This window comes from Asterias rubens, chromosome 17 (genome assembly GCF_902459465.1).
Source record: "Asterias rubens chromosome 17, eAstRub1.3, whole genome shotgun sequence".
NCBI lineage: Eukaryota > Metazoa > Echinodermata > Asteroidea > Forcipulatida > Asteriidae > Asterias > Asterias rubens.
In genome coordinates this window covers 3371702-3389755 of record NC_047078.1, presented here as the reverse complement: position 1 = coordinate 3389755, position 18054 = coordinate 3371702, and the positions used below count along the sequence as shown (strand labels likewise).

At 37.6% G+C, this 18054-nt stretch overlaps 1 protein-coding gene across 1 annotated transcript; it reads left to right on the top strand.

Annotated features, from left to right (window-relative positions):
• Positions 1-69: 69 nt before the first annotated feature.
• Positions 70-17007, top strand: LOC117301742 (coiled-coil domain-containing protein 191-like). The gene is made up of 17 exons (XM_033785766.1): positions 70-317; positions 1114-1161; positions 1973-2120; positions 4954-5163; positions 6178-6350; positions 7065-7288; positions 7825-7999; positions 8653-8843; positions 9181-9445; positions 10082-10599; positions 10945-11060; positions 11887-11969; positions 12175-12276; positions 13151-13294; positions 14269-14421; positions 15162-15316; positions 16328-17007. Exons 1-17 carry the CDS (start codon positions 222-224, stop codon positions 16461-16463), a joined length of 2937 nt encoding a protein of 978 aa, XP_033641657.1. The 5' UTR covers positions 70-221; the 3' UTR covers positions 16464-17007.
• The last annotated feature ends 1047 nt before the right edge of the window (positions 17008-18054 follow it).

Here is an 18054-nt window from a genome sequence, read left to right as displayed (position 1 = left end):
GGTAGGTGTAAGGTGATTGAAACGCGCGAATAAAACAGCCGTTGTACATTCCTTGTCAACAGACTAGATCTTCACAACGAACGCTTTTGACTTTCCAGTATGCCGGCTAAATCAATCGTTTTAATAAGATTTTTAGATCATTAAGTTTGATGCATGTACGTTTATCACTATCTGATGGTTAAGTAGAAGTTGTAGGCACATTTTTGTTTGATTTCTTTGAGATGGCGAGTCGAAATCCAGACTTATATCGCTGGAAAAGGTGGTCGAAAGAAACTCCATCATCAACCAGCACATCAACACATTTGAACACAAGCAAGGTATTGTTGATAATATATTTTCGTTTTTACTCATCAGCATGTTCAGCCGCCGACATGGAGTTCTTCTTATTTTTAGGATTCAAAATTTGGGGGAATCCACAGAATACGGGAAATGTGAAATCTGTTATTGTCCAGAATTGTTTTTACAAGATCATAATCAAAATGCGAAGAATTTTAAATTAAATTTAACTTTGAAATAAACGTTAAGAAAAATTTAGCATTAATGGATGACCTTGTTGTATCGTAGCCCACCTTGTTGAGCTGTTGATGGCTCTCTTTTAACACATCGGACTTATCACTGTCGCCATTACTGTCGCCATTACTGTTGACACCGATGTTAAAAGGGAGCCATAACAGCTCAACAAGGAAGGTGGGCTAGTTGTATTGTTACTAACTGGTAATGGTGTATAGACGATTGTGGCTATATATGGATGATTGTGTCTATCGCATTTTATTAGATAATTATTCAAACTACGGTTTCCCTTTTGTTTTTGAAATTTATATCAGTGTGTTCGAGTAAAATGTAGACACTAAATTAGAGTTATTGCAATCAATTTCCCTACTAAATTAAACACTTGATATTTTTGTTGTAGGCCCTTATAAAATAGTAATATTAATAAACCTGTTATTTTGTATTCAGACGAAAAGCCAAGGTTGTGCAATAGTTTTTCAATCAAACTGTAATATTTATCCTTTTTGTTTTATTTTATGTTCATGTGTTTGGAAAAAATGTGATGTGGTTATCAGGATCACTACAATATTTTAACTATCATTTTGTTTCATTTTGTAAATTCAGAAGAAAAGTCAAAGGCCTGCAACTGACGATATTCAGGGTTGGATAAAGGTGAGACATTGAGACAAAAGTTCATAAATCACAAAAGAGGGACACTCTTTGAACACTCTTTATTTTTAGTAAATTGTAAAATAAAAACTGTTTATAATAAGACAAAGTATCCTTTTCATTCAGTTGTTTCAATCCTAATAAATGTACATTATTACAATAAAACAAACGTGCAATGGGAGACTTTCTGGGACGATAGAGGGCAGCAGACTTACCGGGTAAATCCATTGTTCTCAGAATTATGCGCATGTTCAGAACTACGTAAACAATGGAAATTTACCCGGTATGTCTGCTGCCACCTAGTGTTGGAAAGTCTCCTATTTAAAAGGTGGTACTAGCATTTTTGAGATTGCATCGAAAATCTGGGGCAGATTTCACAAAGCAATAAAATTCATCGCAAGACAAATTTTCAGTATCACCATAGAGATTTGTATTGTGACATCACACTTCACTTAGCAACTACGATTGATTTGAAGTTACGATAAATTTGAGACCTTTGTGAAATCGGCCCCTGGAGTGGTTATGTCAATGCAGGAAGAATAATCAGTAACAGGAATACACAAACTGAGAATGAAACATTTTTCAGATTTGAAATTTTGTAATCCCTTACAATTATTATAAAACCACAATCCTTAGAAAGGAATAATTTCTCAAAATAATATCCATTATCAACAGCTCAGAGTGTTTTTTACCGAGTTAGTTGTTATGGTATTAATCAACTCTTGGAATAACTACCATTTAAGGTTTTTTCCCCCTCTATTTAAAACTTGCAAATTCTTTCAATTTTTTAATCATCTTTTGATCCATTTTCTAGAAAGTGGAAAAAGCATCGGACCGAGCAGCTGCATTGACCTTTGGCCCTAGACCCAGTCACCATGGTGATTATTCAGCAGCCAATGGGTACAGAGGAGCTGCCGCAACTTTAGAGGCTGTACATGATCACGATGAAGCGCACTCTGAAGGTACTATTACAATAATGCCCCTTATTTTTGACCGCGCGAGGGCGCTATAAATAGTATTTTGATCACTTCCGGGGGTACACGCGATTCGCCCTGCACAAATTAATAGGCGTTCTGTCACTTTTGTTGCGCCGTAGTTTCAATTTGCTTTAGAGGTGGATTATAACGGCTCCTTTTAAAGTCTTATTGCCTGTGATGGATTAGATGTCTGTGGTTATAATGTGTTCCAATCTTTAAAAACTGTTTTGCGTATGAATGAATATACCCCCGGAAGTGATTGAGAGCGCCCTCACGCGGTCAAAAATATGGCCCATTAAGGAAGGTGGATTGCATCTATGCCTAAATAGAAAGTAAAAAAATAAACCTTAGAAAAGGGGCAGGATGCTCAAAAAGTACACTATACAATAACAATAGGGAGGTTTAGTGGCACGTTACGCGAGCAAAAACGTGAGCGTTGCTAGGTGACGTCACCACTTTGGGCTTATTTTATGCTCCTGTATGTCGTCTGCACAAACGTACCTTACGTGAGATATGGTAGCTTGACGTATGCTTAAAACGTGAGATTTTTACAACAAAATTTGCTTCTGTTTACGTTCACGTTTTTGCTCGCGTAACGTGCAGCTAAACCTCCCTAATATTAAAGGCAGTGGACACTATTGGTAATTACTCAAAATAATTATTAGCATAAAACCTTTCTTGGTGGCGAGTAATGGGGAGAGGTTGATAGTATAAAACATTGTGAAAAACGGCACCCTCTGAAGTGCCATAGTTTTCGAGAAAGAAGTAATTTTCCACGAATTTGATTTCGAGACCTCGGATTTAGAACTTGAGGTCTCGAAGTCAACCATCTAAACGCACACACCTTCCTGTGACAAGGGTGTTTTTTTCTTTCATACGTATCTCGCAACTTTGATGACCGATTGAGCTCAAATTTTCACAGGTTAGTTATTGTATGCATATGTTGAGATACACCAAGTGTGAAGGCTAGTCTTTGACAATTACCAATAGTGTCCACTGTCTTTAAAACGTGAGATTTTTACAACAAAATTTGCTTCTGTTTACGTTCACGGCTTTGCTCGCGTAACGTGCAGCTCAACCCCCCTAATATTAACAACAAAAGTATAAAGGTTTCATAACCACAGTGGGGTTAGAACCCGAATGACGGGAGAGCCGAATTCTCACTTGCCAATTCAACATCACGTGCCAAGTACTGCAAGTATTCATGCATATATAGTAAATACGCATGAATGAAAAGTAGACTGATGCCCAAGGTTCTGAGCTGTTATGTCATGCTGGATGAATAATCTGTGATAAGGATACTCTATCTGAGAAGTGTTACTGCAGTAACCTTATATTCATTCCTTTTCCTCGTCTAATCAAACTGTATTCCTTAAAGGGTCTTGTACTTTTTGTAGGACAAAAAACACAATGTCCACAGAATTACACTAAACTTACAAAGTTTGAAGATAATGATAGTAGAAAGCTTTCCTGAAAATATTACTTGCTAAGGTGCTGTAGTTTTTGAGAAATGAGTAAAACAATGTCATGAAAGTATTTTTCGTCTCGGTGATCGTGAGATGAAAATTATTTTAGCATTTAAAAACGTATTTTCATGACATTGTTTTACTCACTTCTCAAAAACTACACACCTCAGCAACTAATATTTAAAGGTATGCTTTCTACTATCATTATCTTCAAATGGTGTAAGTTTAAAGCCACTGGACCCTTTCGGTACAGAAAAAACAAAAAAAGTTCACAGATTTACAAATAATTTACAGGGTTTACAGAAGGTAATGGTGACAGACTTCTCTTGAAATATTAGTCCATGAAATGCTTTACTTTTTGAGAAAACGGTAAAACAATATAAATTCTCGTTAGCGAGAATTACGGATTTATTTTAAACACATGTCATGACACGGCGAAACGCGCGAAAACAAGAGTGGGTTTTCCCGTTTTTTCTCCCGACTCCGATGACCGATTGAGCCTAAATTTTCACAGGTTTGTTGTTTTATATATAAGTTGTGATACACGAAGTGTGGGACTTGGATAATACTGTTTACCGAAAGGGTCCAATGGCTTTAATGTAAATCTGTGGACATTGTGATTTTTTGTTACAAAAAGTACCCAAATCCTAGGGAAGGTATACCTTTTCCCAATCACTCTCAAAAGGAATGACAATTTTAAGAGTGATTATCAAAGTTATACAGTCCCTTCAAAGACACTGGACACTATTGGTAATTGTCAAAGACCAGTCTTCTCACCTGGGCCCAATTTCATAGAGCTGCTTAAGCAAAAATTTTTGCTTAAGCAAAAAATTCATTGCTTAATAAAATCAGATTACCGGACAAGACTCCACTCAATTGTTATGCTAAGTAAACCACAGCTAAATACTAGTCATAAGCAATGTATATGGCATAACATTTTGGCCAGTAACATGTGTAAAATAAGCAAGCTATTTTCGTGCTTAAGCAAATTGTTTGCTTAAGCAGCTCTATGAAATTGGCCCCTGGTGTACATCTCAACTTGTGCACAAAATAACAAACCTGTGAAAATTTGAGCTCAATTGGACTTCGAAGTTGCATTATAATAATGAAAGAAAAAACACCCTTGTCACACAAAGTTGTGCACTTTCAGACGCTTGGTCTCGGAATCAAATTCGTTGACAAATTACTTCTTTCTTGAAAACTACGTTATATAGCCGTTTCTCACATTGTGTTATACTATCATCAACCTTTCCCCATTACTCGTTACCAAGTAAGGTTTTATGCTAATAATTATTTTGAGTAATTACCAATAGTGTTCACTGCCTTTAATGATAATTTCTTCTTCCATATAGCTCAAGATCTTTTAAACCAGTGGATGGCACAGAAGTGTGGTTTAGATGATGACGGTGAGGATGATTTGAAGTACTTTGAAGATGACGACATTCAAGACTATGTGGCCTCCAAGGAAGCCGAGAAGTCGGACTTGAGAAGCCAGTGGAATGACATGCTGGCGGAGAACGATCCAGTGGCTATGGACCCGTACAGCCAAGTCACTTCAGAAGGTGTGTCATTCTTACTTACATGTATCAACCTTGTTCTCACTGGTAGTGCCCCATATCGATCCTCATGTCAGTGACCCCCGGACGTGAGACACTGACCAACGATGCTAAATTAAATGTTGAACAAATTGTTTAATTTGCTTACTTGTTATAAAGATTGTAATTGTAGTTAGGCATCCTGAAATTTGTTTCCTTCTGAAGTGCTCACATTGAAATTAAAGCCATTGGACACTTTCGGTAAACATTATTGTCCAAGGCCCACACTTCGTGTATCACAAATTACATATAAAGTAACAAACCTGTGAAAATTTAGGCTCAATCGGTCATCAAAGTCGGAAGAAAATAATGGAAAAACCCACCCTTGTTTCCGCACTCTTCGCCGTGTCATGACACGTGTTTAAAATAAATCAGTAATTAAAATTGATATTGTTTTAATGTTTTCTGAAAAAGTAAAGCATTTCATGGAATAATATTTCAAGAAAAGTCTTTCACCATTACCTTCTGTAAACCCTGTAAGTTATTTGTAAATCTGTGAGCTTTTATTTTGTTTTCTGTTCCGAAAGTGTACAATGTCTTTAATAGAAACATTTGAATCTGAGAAACTATTCAGTTTTTTTTTTTTAAGGAGTACCCAATGAAAAACAAGCATAATATCCCATAGGAATAGCCAAGTGCTTATTTCAACAGACCATCGAACGATAAAAAACAAGAATCATGAATCCTTTCTGAGATTTCTGAGGGTTCATGTCACGTCCATTAATGAATGCTGCGCCCAGAGATGCAGTTGTCAGGTGTCACCTCCCCAAACCCCCAAACATGGATGGAAAACACTGTTACAGTTGCAGCTGTTTTCTCAACAAGGGCACACACTGAATTCAGTTGAAACTTTCACTTGGGTTTTTCATTGTATTTTTTTATATGATTTTGCCAACAAATCAGCATTTCACTGGCAATGACCCTACAATTAAATGAAAATGTATTCGCAATAAATTCCACCATCATTCTATTTTCTTACAGAACTTTTTCATGAGATAGAAACACGTGATGATAGTCTAGCCGTCCAAAGCATCATAGATGGTCTCTTGAAGAAAGACATTGTCAAGACAAAATTCAAGAAGGATCTTGGCCTGGAAGGAGAAACAGTGAAGAAGCGAGACCCAAGAACTACGATGGCAGCAAGACAGCTAAAGGTTGGTTAGTTTTTAGTTTTCTTGTCCTTCCTTGAGGTGCAGAAGAGCACCTTGGTCTTTTTGGTATTATTATCTGAAAGGTAGGGTCATAAAAGAAGATTGGTTTTTGTTAGCGTTATGGTGACTTACAGGCAAAATTATAAACAAAGACTCGATCAAAGTTAGGTCTTATGCTTCACAGGGGCAATGAAGGCAATCTGCCTCCATGCCCCCTGGTCATTGCCCTGTTGCTCTCGAAATGCTCCATCCAGTAGAAATTTACAATTTTTCAGAGGGTGCCCATTACTAAGGAGAACATGCCTTGGTGCCCTTGCCCTCTCACGTGCAGATGTATAGGCTGTCAGTAGGTGTCAAAGTTTTATATCTATCATTCAAAATACTGAATTCTGAGTAGGGTAGATAGCCTTAGCTTTCAATCCAAACCAGACCTTCTTAAGATGCATAAACAAGTACAAACAAATACATATCTATTTTAATAGAATAAAAGAGAGGGGAAAGGGATTAAGGGAAGGATCCAGAAAAAAAGCGGGAAAGTTATAGCCAATCAAAGTTTGTATTTTACGTGTAGTAACAATTTGTGGATATGAACTAATAGGAGTAAAGTAGTGAGGACAAAGGATGATCAGTATGAAAGGATGGATTACTGAACCATAAAAGATGTAAATGCATTGTATTTATAACAAAATATTGTCATAACTTGAATTACTCCAAAAGGTAAAAGAAAACCGAGAGAAACGACAGCAGACAAGAGAGTCCAAGCTGAGGCAGCAGCAACAACACAAGGATGCCCAGTCTCAGGCTCATCAGATAGTCATGAAAGAGGAGCGCACTAAGGAGATGCAGAGGCAACGAGAGGAGGCCCTCGTGCAGCAGGAGATGGCCAGGTTGCGTAAGGAGATGCAAGAACAGAGACTTCAGGAGGAGGCGGCGAGACAGAGGTGAGTGTATGTTTTGACCTGTTTGATATTCTTCATAAATCCTTTGAGTTTAGGACCTTAGTGGATCTGCGTATAGCACAGAGTAAAGAGTTCTAAATAGGGCATAAAAATCACAGTGCATGATATTGAAAGATACTTGTAGCAAACCTTTCTGTGAAGTCTCGACACTCATGGGGTGACAGGTGTTTTTCTTCAGCTGCGTCACGCATCTGGAACTCTCTGCCACTTGATCTGAGATCTTGTCTTTGTACCACAACATTCAAATCTCTTCTCAAAACTTATCTTATGTCACAGGTTTTCAAGGACTGATTTTGTTGTGTCTGTTTTTTGTTTGCTTTGTTTATTTTGTTTTGTTTTTGGTTTTTACTGCTGTTTTACCCAGCAGGGTGGATACGTGCGCATTACAAGTCTTATTATTGTTATTATTATTATTATTAATATTATTATTATTATCTCAAAGCAATCAAATTGTAAAGCAACTGTGAGTTTACAATTATTCCATTGACAAGCAAAGCTGTTGTTTTAATTTCATCCAGAGAAAGAGAACGAGAGGCGAGACAGAAGGAGGATCAGAGAAAAGAAGAGGCTAAGAGACGCCAAGAGGAATTACAGAGTAGGTTGGAAGCAGACTCAATGATTGAGGATGAAAGGAGAGAGATGAGGAAACGATTGGAAGAGCTACGAGCAGTCAAAGCAGCCCAAGATCTTAAGGTTAACAAATTGTACAGTTTTACAATAATTATAACCCCAAATTATGGCAGGCAATTGTTAGCTATGCAGGTAAGCGAGTGTGGAATGAATACATACATGAGTAAAACTCAATAAAAATTGTTTACTTATTTGAAAGAAAACCCCAAAAGATTCTGATAAGTTTTATAGTTGTGATTTGGGGGCATTGCTTGCATGGTGGGGTATCAATGTATGTTTGGTATGCAATAATACTATTGTGTGTATATTTGAAGTTAAGAAAGACGCTGGGTCTGTAGCATTTTTCGGGCATCTGAAACCACACAAAATTGTGCATCAAGGATTTGTATTCTTGTTACTTCATGTACTTTGTGCATTTTTTGGGATACACCAAGTGAGAATACTGGTCTTTGACAGTTGTTACCAAAGGTGACGAAGTTGATATTTGATCTTTTGATCATCTGTGTTTTTCAGTGTCTTGAAAGGCATTTCCGTGCTTGGTACCGACTTCAATCCTTATTCCTTTCTTAGGTATCTGAAAGCACAAAATTGTGCAAAAAGGTTGTTTGTTCTTGTTATTTTGTGCGTATTTTGGGATACACGAAGTGAGAAAACTGGTCTTTGACAATTACCAAACTTGTCCAGTGTCTTTAATCTTTTGACTATCTTTGTTACAGTGTCTTCAAAGGCATTTCCATGCCTGGTACCAGACAGTCATGACTAAGCGGTTAGCTCTAGGGAAGGCTAGGGCTGTATGTGACTGGAGGACACTGCTGAGAGCATGGAATGCCTGGCGAGCTTTCGTCAGGGCGAGTCAGGCCGACAGGGAAACCAGAGAGATTGAGCAGAGTTTTAAAGACGTTCATAGGTGAGTGTTTTAATCCTGTACCTAACTCACACAGGGGTTTCCCTTACCTTTTTTTTTTAAATTGCCCGCCAGGCGAATCAACCAAAATGTTTGATCCCCTCATTTATTGTGAAAAGGCACACTGAAAGGAAAAGTATACCTTTTAGTTTTTTAAATTGTTTGATTGTTTAACTCCAAAATAATGTAGATACAATAAAACTAAAATCTGAAAAATTCAATAGTCATGCTTTAAAACGACAAAGGCTGTTGTGATCTGCTTACCACTTAGACAGGGTACCAGTTGCAGAGGGTTTGAACCCAAAATTGTTATTATTATAACTATTAATCATTTGTACAGGAAAAATCAAATGGCGATAGTTCACAACCGCAAACGTATCTTGAAGAAATACTTGTTGGATTGGAAACTATGGTTACAAAACGAGCACCTCAGCAAAGACCTGGAGCAGCAACAGAATAAAACAAAATCCAAGATGGCTGCCTTTTTGGAGGCAGCCGCTTCTGGAAAGCTTTGGACCAATAGAGAAGAAGAAGAAGAAGCATATAGGGACAAGAGTGGAAGAAAGGAGACTTCTGATAGGCCGGACTCAGTTGCCCAGAAAGTGGTTGGTATTTGGCGATTTATTTAATTCCCTTAACATTCTGTCTGAAGTTATTGGTGCTTTTATGTTGTAAATAACACTCATATTAGTTAGGCATAGAAAATCTTGTGGGTCTTATAAAACAAATAATAACAACTTCAAAACCTGTCTTATACTTTGTTCAGGCACTTTTTTGGTGGATGCTTGTGCTATAATTTCCATGTCACACAAGGCAATTTACAGGCAACCAGTTCCAGGCAATTTCCAGAAAGAAAAGGCAATCAAATTTCAATGTTCACATATTTTGCTTGGTGATCGTAAGGCATTGCTACAAAAAAAATTCATGTGCTACTAAAGTGATCCTACTATTCATATTTATATTTATAGTTACTCTTGATCCGTGATCCTATTGCTTGTACTGAAGTTTGTTGGTTCAAAGTTACCTACAAAAGTTTCCTTATGTGACAAGGTCCCAAAACTCCATGTGATCATTATTTCAAAATAAACCACATGGGAAACTGACTGGTTAAATTTTTAAATGATTTTTGGGGATGAACAAAGAATTGACTAAAGTGGGATTCGATTCCACGACCTCTAGATTAACATTAAAAATATGAAGTAAAAAGTTACTCATGGTGTTTGTGTTTCACTTTGACACAGGATGACATATTTGGAGTCCAGAGACAACCCAGTGGGAATATTACCTCTGGTGGAAGCTCCGCCCGCAGTGACACTTCCAGCGTCTCTAGCACTCCAAAGAGCAAGCGCCACCACACCTCAGCAGGCCCTACAAAGCCAAAACACGCCTGGCAAGTCACCCGTAAACATGTCAACTTGCCTATCGAGGAAATGCTGACAGTCGGTGACGAAGACGCGGAGCAGCCCAACCGCAATCAGAACAATGCTATCTCAGACAAGGATTCGGAGAGCGGAGTAAACAGCGCCACTGGTGGTAAACGCAATATCAACTACAAAACGAATTCGTTCGAGCATCGCTACGCTGCTCAGCAACGCATTCTGCACGAGCAGCAGTATCAGTTGAGAGAGCAGAAACGCTTGATCGAAGATCTGCAGACGGCGCAACGGCAGCAGTTACTTAAGATGCAGATTGGAGTACCAGCTAAAGATGGTTCCCTTGAGGTGGTGGACATTCCAGACAGTCTACTCAGCACAGAGAGGTAAAGAATGTTTAAAACCAGCTCGTAATGTGGCCACAAGTGTGAAAAAAGCCTTGTGAGCGATATAAACTGTTGCCCAGTTTGTACACTGAGAAACAATAAAAGGGATGTTATTGGCCCTATGACCAGGGCACTAATAATAAGCGCATTGATACGGTTATTGTGAAATGCGCTATATAATAGTTGTTATTATTAAAAAAAAAATTCAAAGGTAATAAGGGTATTCATGAGAATAAGCATCTAAATTACTGTATCCTATACTTTCATATTACATTATTTTAATACACTTGTTGAACACAATTAAATGGATTATCACAATTACTTGTTTTACTTGTTGATTTACAGAACGCAGCCAGAGGTCGACACCCCATCATCAACTGCTCGTTCAGATCATAGTGATTCAAGTTCAGTCAGTGATCAATCCAAGAACAAGCAAACCTCAAGGCCTCAACTCCTTAAAGGTAAAGATCTATCCAATGCTTGACAACATTTTAGTACTTTTCAGTTGAGTAGTTGACTGAGTAGTAGTAGACTGGCGTGTCATGACCGAGAGGATAAGAGCACCGGACTCAAGCTCTAGTGCTTCTGATCAGCAGAGTGAGGGTTTGAGTCTTGGTCGTGATACTTGTGTCCAAAATGCGTCCTATGCATGTAATGTAAAGCCGTTGGTCCCAAGTGTTGTGTAATGCACATAAAAAAGAACCCTGTGTACTTATCGAAAAGAGAAGGGGTTTGATTCAGTGTTCCTTGTTTGATTGGCAGCATATTGCACCATAGCACCTTGTAAACCATTTACCTGGTGTTATGAACAGTAATACGTCTCGTACTTAAAAGCACCGGACACCTTTGGTAATTGTCAAAGACCAGTCTTCTCACTTGGTGTATCTCAACATATGCATAAAATAACTAACCTGTAAAAACTTGAACTCAATTGGTCGTCAAAGTTGCGAGAGAATAACGGAAGAAAAAACACCTTTGTCACACAAGTTGTGTGCTTTCAGTTGCTTGAATTTGAGACCTTAGCTGAGGTGTCGAATTCAGTTCAAATAATTTTAGTGAGAAATTACTTCTTTCTCAAAAACGATGTCACTTCAGAGGGGGCTGTTTCTCACAATGTTTTATACTATCAACAGCTCTCCATTGCTTGTACCAAGTAAGTTTTTATGCTAAAATGTACTTTGAGTAATTACCAATAGTGTCCAGCGCGTGAAGAGCAGGGCCTGATATTCAATTGTCAGACAGTTGATGGTTCTAAATGTATGCATATTTGGCTTGTCGCTCATTCAGGAATGAAAGAAAGAGAAGAATCGAGGTTGAAGATGAAGGCAGAGAGAGAAGAGAGACATCGCAAGAAGGAACAAGAAAAACTGGTAAGTTTGGTTTCAATTTATCATCTTCAAAATATTTTCACTATTAAAATGTACATTTTATTTGTTTATGTTTTTGTAAAGCACTATAGTATTTTCCCTGGTTTATTTAAGCAAATCTGTAGATTTTATCATCTTAGTGTGTTGATTCATTGTGCAAATAAGCTCTTAAGTTGTTGTTGTTGTTGTTGTTGTTGTTTACTTTAAGGCTGAGATCAAAGCCAAGGAAGAGAAGCAAAGAGAGGAAGATGAAGCAGAGAAGAGAGCCAAGATTGAAAAGAGAAAAGAAGAGAAAAGACTTATCAAGCAGGTGATGTATATAAAATATTGAACTCTTTATTAGAAAGCCCTACGCTTCAAAAAGGCACTGCATTCAAACATTGTCTGTTTCAGTTAGTTGTGCAGACATTTTTCAATGGTCAAAACAGCTTCAAAAGGCAGACATTTATGAGCATGTGGCAATGATTATTTTGGTTTTACTGCGCCTTGAACACCCAGCAGGGTGGATATGTGCGCATTACAAGTCTTATTATTATTATTATTATTAGTCGATGGATTTGTTATGTTTTCAGACCTTAAAGTTTAAGGCCTGAAGTTTAACTTCGGTTTAGAATGGGGCAGGCACAATAACTTTCCTCTGATATCACTATTATGTGACATTTTTTAGTTGTATTGGAACTTTGCTAAGGGCACCACAGCAAAAGAACAGAGCACCATGGCAATTACCTTGGGTGCCATGTGTTAAGGCAGTGGACACTATTGGTAATTACTCAAATTATTTATAAGCATAAAACCTTACTTGGTAATGAGTAATGGGAACAGGTTGGTAGTATAAACATTGTGAGAAACGGCTCCCTCTGAAGTGACGTAGTTTTCAAGAAAGAAGTACTTTTCTACAAATTTAATTTCGAGACCTCAAGTTTAGAATTTGAGGTCTCAAAATCAAGAATCTGAAAGCACACAGCTTCGTTTGATTAGGGTGTTTTTTTCTTTCATAGTTATCTCGCAACTCCAATGACCAATTGAGCTCAAAGGTTTGTTATTTTATGCATATGTTGAGATACACCAAGTGAGAAGACTGTTCTTTGACAATTACCGATAGTGTCCACTGTCTTTAGTTCGAGACCTTTTTTTTTACATACAAATTCATCCTTCAAAATGATTTTTTATTTTCTTGTAATCAGAGAGAGTTTGAGAAGCAAGAACGCTTAGCACTCTTGAATCAACAGACCGTCAGGGCTGACGAGCATTACAGACGATCTCTGCTTCAGAATAAAGGGCTGAATCCATGGCTGAGATTAGTCAAGTCTGCCAGACAAAACATGCAGGTTAGTATGAGCAACAGCTGCATTATAATATTTTAAATAATTGCATTTTGGATAAAGAACTAGTTGTTGGCTCTTACCGTATTGGGTCCTGCAAAAAATCTATGTAAAACTAGTAGCAATATTGTTTACTACATGTAGATGTTAACTTTGCATCGGGATGAAGAATATTCATTTTTGGTTTTGATATGCCTGTGATTTCTTTACAGTACTCTGGAAAGTACTTAGCTTACAGTGCTGAACACATCGGTGTATTTGAGTAAAAACCAAAAATGAATATAACTATTATTTACCCTGATAAATTTATTACACCTGTAGATAGTTTCTACTTCACAGCACACAGTGTAAAAGTCAACCATCTTTGTGGGCAAATCAGTCACTTTTTAGATACTGCTATACATTATGCATACATTTTGTCGAGCAGCACGTGGGAATTTAGTCAATTTCCTTGCATGATTGGTTGGTGAACCACTTGACTGTACAGAAAAAGTTAGAATGGTTGATGCGGCTCAAAGCCAAAACCCAAGTAGCCAGTAAAGATGGCGTCTATAAAAACTATGTAATGTGATATTGAGTCTTTAGTGCGGAAGTTCCGAAGAGTGCTTTGCACTGCTTTCCCAATTCTTCTTACCAAGTCCAACTTAGTGTACAGTGCTTACTGTTCACATCGGTGTAGGGTAAAAAAAACAAATAACAGCATCTCATTAAAATAATGTCTTTTGTGAATAGCTCACTCTGTGGTCTCTTGACCTGTAATGCTTAAAGTAGTGTCAATGTTATGGTTATAACAGCATCTTTTGAATAAAGGAAACATATTGTTTTTTTTACTCTACACTGTGGCCAGAGCCATGCTCCTCAAAAACATAGAGAGAAATATTGAGAATAAAAATGTGCTTTCTCGTGCGCAAGATAAGTTTAACCCATCATCTGAGGCTGAAAATGGAAATGTTTTAGTCATCTGCTTGAAAAAATTACAGGTTTCTGAGGATCATCACAGCACTGTTTTGCTGAGGAAGTGTATGTTTCCATGGAGACAACATGCAGAAGAGGTGATGCAGGAGAAGTTTATGATGGCATCGAAGCAATATGAGCTCATCCTCATTCGAGGTGCAATGAACAGTTGGAAGAGGGTGAGTCATCAAAAGTCATAAATTATGTCCATTTCGTTGCTTGTTTGTTTAGAGTCAACACACTTTGGAAGGTTGGGGGGGGTGGAGGGGTCATCCACTAGTCCGTTATACAAGACCTGGGCCCAATTTCATAGAGCTGCTTAAAAGTTTGGTAATAACTCAAACTATATGCTAGCATCAAACTTACTTTGCAACAAACAATGAAGATCTGTTGATAGTACAAAACTTTGTGAGAAACGGCTCCCTCTGGAGTAACATAGTTTATGAGAAAGAGGTAATTTGCATCTTAAAGCTTTTAGCAAAACAAATTGTGCAACAAGGGTGTTTTTTTTTTTTCGTTCACTATTTTATTGCATCTTCGATGACCAATTGAACCCAAAGTTTCACAGATTTGTTATTGTATGCATGTTGTTTAGATACAACAAGTGAGAATTCTGAGCCCAACTTCATGGCTCTGCTTACTGTAAGCACAGAATCGGCGCTTACAGAAACAGGGCAAGCAAAGCGTATTTCACGGGTTAGCGACAAATTTTGGCTTCTGTGCTTGCGTACTCCACGTTACTAGGCATTCTATGCTTACAAAGCTAGTGCCGTCTGCACTCGCATGTCAAGCGGGGAATCGGAACGTAAGTGCAGAGTTCGGCGGTAAGCAGATCGAGCCATGAAATTGGGCCCTAGTCTTTGACAGTTGCTGAAGATGTCCAGTAAATTTTTTCTAATGTCTTTTCTTTTGTCTTCAGTATGGACATCTTCAATCCCTCCAGCTACAGAAGGCTCGTCGGCACTATATACACAACCTGAAGATGAGAGTCTTGCAGGCCTGGCAGGAACATATCACCAATGAGAAACTTAGAATGTGGAAGAATGAGGAAGTAGCAGAAGAGCACAATGAAACGTAAGATGCTGTAGTAGAGAAGTCTCCTGAATTCCCAAAAAACTTACAGAGCTCGGTCATTCGAAGTAGCCGCAGCTGTGGAATGGCCTACCAGGTTAAAGCCATTATACACTTTCGGAACAGAAGAAAAATAAAAGTTTACAGATTTACAAATAACTTACAGGGTTTACAGAAGGTAATGGTGAAAGACTTCTCTTGAAATATTATTCCATGAAATGCTTTACTTTTTGAGAAAACATTAAAACAATTATAAATTCTCGTCATCGATATTTATGGATTTATTTTAAACACATGTGACACGACGAAACGTGCAGAAACAAGGGTGGGTTTTCCCGTTATTTTCTCCCAAATCCGACGACCGATTGATTGATTGAGCCTAAGTTTTCACAGTTTTTTTATTTTATATATAAGTTGTGATACACAAAGTGTTGGCCTTTGGACAATACTCTTTACCGAAAGCGTCCAATGGCTTTAAGGAAGCAGCCACATTTGGGCAATTCAAAAATCGCCTTATTACTCATGTATTTACCATTTATCACTAATTGTTCTTCTGATGGTTTTTCTTTTTTGCTATCCAGTGCATAGGGACTTAGCTGTGATACGAGCTATGCAAATGTGGTTTCAATCAATCAATCAATCAGTTTATTTCCACAGTTTCAAAATCACAATCAGTATCAAATCATAGGCAATGTAAGTTGGAAATAAAGAAATAAATAGTTGTTTGATAAGATTAATGAAATGAAAAATAAGCATTGACATTCGTGAATCTGTGGAGGACCCATACAGAAGCAAGGCTTGTAAGGGTATGGTTCCCTGAGCAAGCTTGTGCATTGAGCCGATAATTATTTAAATTGATGTATTGTGGAAGAAGATACCCCTCCAGGTAGGAAACATGTCCTGGAAAGGACAGGTGTACTCAAAAAGGCTCAATGCACAAGCTGCTAACATTATTAATATTATCATTATCATTGCAAAGAAAACAAACATATTTCTTTTTGCTTCTAACTCCAGACGCATTTTGAAACCTGCCTTTGTGGGTTGGCGACAGTACCCGAAGATGCTGAAAGCAGAGCGGCTTCGCGAGAAACGCCTTGAAGACATCCGGAAAAAAGTGTCCTCAATTCTGCCGGACTTTGGTGTCAGCTAGAAATAAAAAAATTAAAGGATGCTAAAAGGAGACTATGCTACACCCTCCCCCAACCCTTAATGATGGGTCACATGGAAATGCCTTACCAGCTTTGCCTTTTTCTGATGCCTTAAAACAACAAATTCTCAAACACAGGTACCCCTTTCCTTCTTTGCAGGTGACAACGAGTGAAATGCATACTTGCCAACTGTTCAGATTTTATTGGAATCGCCAAGATTTTTGCGATAACAAGCCGCAACAAATCAGAACATTCCTATTTTTTGACCGTGACCCTAATGTACAAGATCGTAAAGTTCTGGCAAAAGAGGGCGCCATTTGTTTTGGACTGTAGAGATTTTCTAACGAGATGTACAATGTTTTACTGTACATAATTTGTTTGTGCACATGATGCCTAATACTGGTAAGCTTTATTTACACAACCTCTTATGTTGCTGTCGCTGTACACTAAACTTGTAAAACCTGTGTTCCTATAGATGATGTGACCTGTGACCTGTGACGTCATATGTTTACAAAAGAGCCATAGAGCATGGACTTCCTGCAGGCACGATTTGTACACAGCATAATGAATGAAAACATAAAATCTTATATTTTATAGAGATTGCACTGTCTAATTTTTATCAACTTTTGATATGATGAAAAGAGTAAAATCTCAATACTTGTCTAGCTTTTACTTTTATAAATCTTGGATTTATGTGGAAATTATGACACAAAATGTAAACTTTCCCATATGACCTGTGCAGTATGTTGCCTGCCAGAATACCCAAAGAATGTACAAGGTCACACTTATTGTAAACAGAGTTCACAGGGTCTATTGTTTCAATACGAAGTGTTGTCAGAATATAGGGATGTCGGTCTTACACAGCAGTCACCAATGTTTTATACATGTATATTTATTTTAACAGAATACTGTCCAAAAATAAATTGTTATTGAAAATGTATTTGTGTGTTCCTATAGACTTTCATTGTTCATCTACTTAAAAACTGTCGGTAATGGGTTGTGTGTTTTTTAGGCGTTTTATATTTATTTTTTTGGTGGGGCTAAAAATTATTTTCATCTCAGTGAGGCAAAATTTATTTTAGCATGTACAATGGATTTATGTGACTATCCTGAAAACTTTGCTCTGTGGTTTTCATTGTTTTTCGCTCAAAAACTTGTAGACTAATGAAGCTAAAGCTTCTTCATTCACAGTCAGTAGGGAACCATGTCATGGTCTAAAACTAGTTCTACCAAAGGTACAAAACCCTTTAAAGGCAGTGGACACTATTGGTAATTACTCAAAATAATTATCAGCATAAAACCTCACTTGGTAACGAGTAATGGGGAGAGGTTGATAGTATAAAACATTGTGAGAAACGGCTCCCTCTGAAGTGACGTAGTTTTCGAGAAAGAAGTAATTTTCCACGAATTTGATTTTGAGACCTCAAGTTTAGAATTTGAGGTTTCGAAATCAAGCATCAGAAAGCACACAACTTAGTCTGACAAGGGTGTTTTTTCTTTCATTCATATCTCGCAACTTCGACGACCAATTGAGCTCAAATTTTCACAGGTTTGTTATTTTATGCATATGTTTAGATACACCCAGTGAGAAGA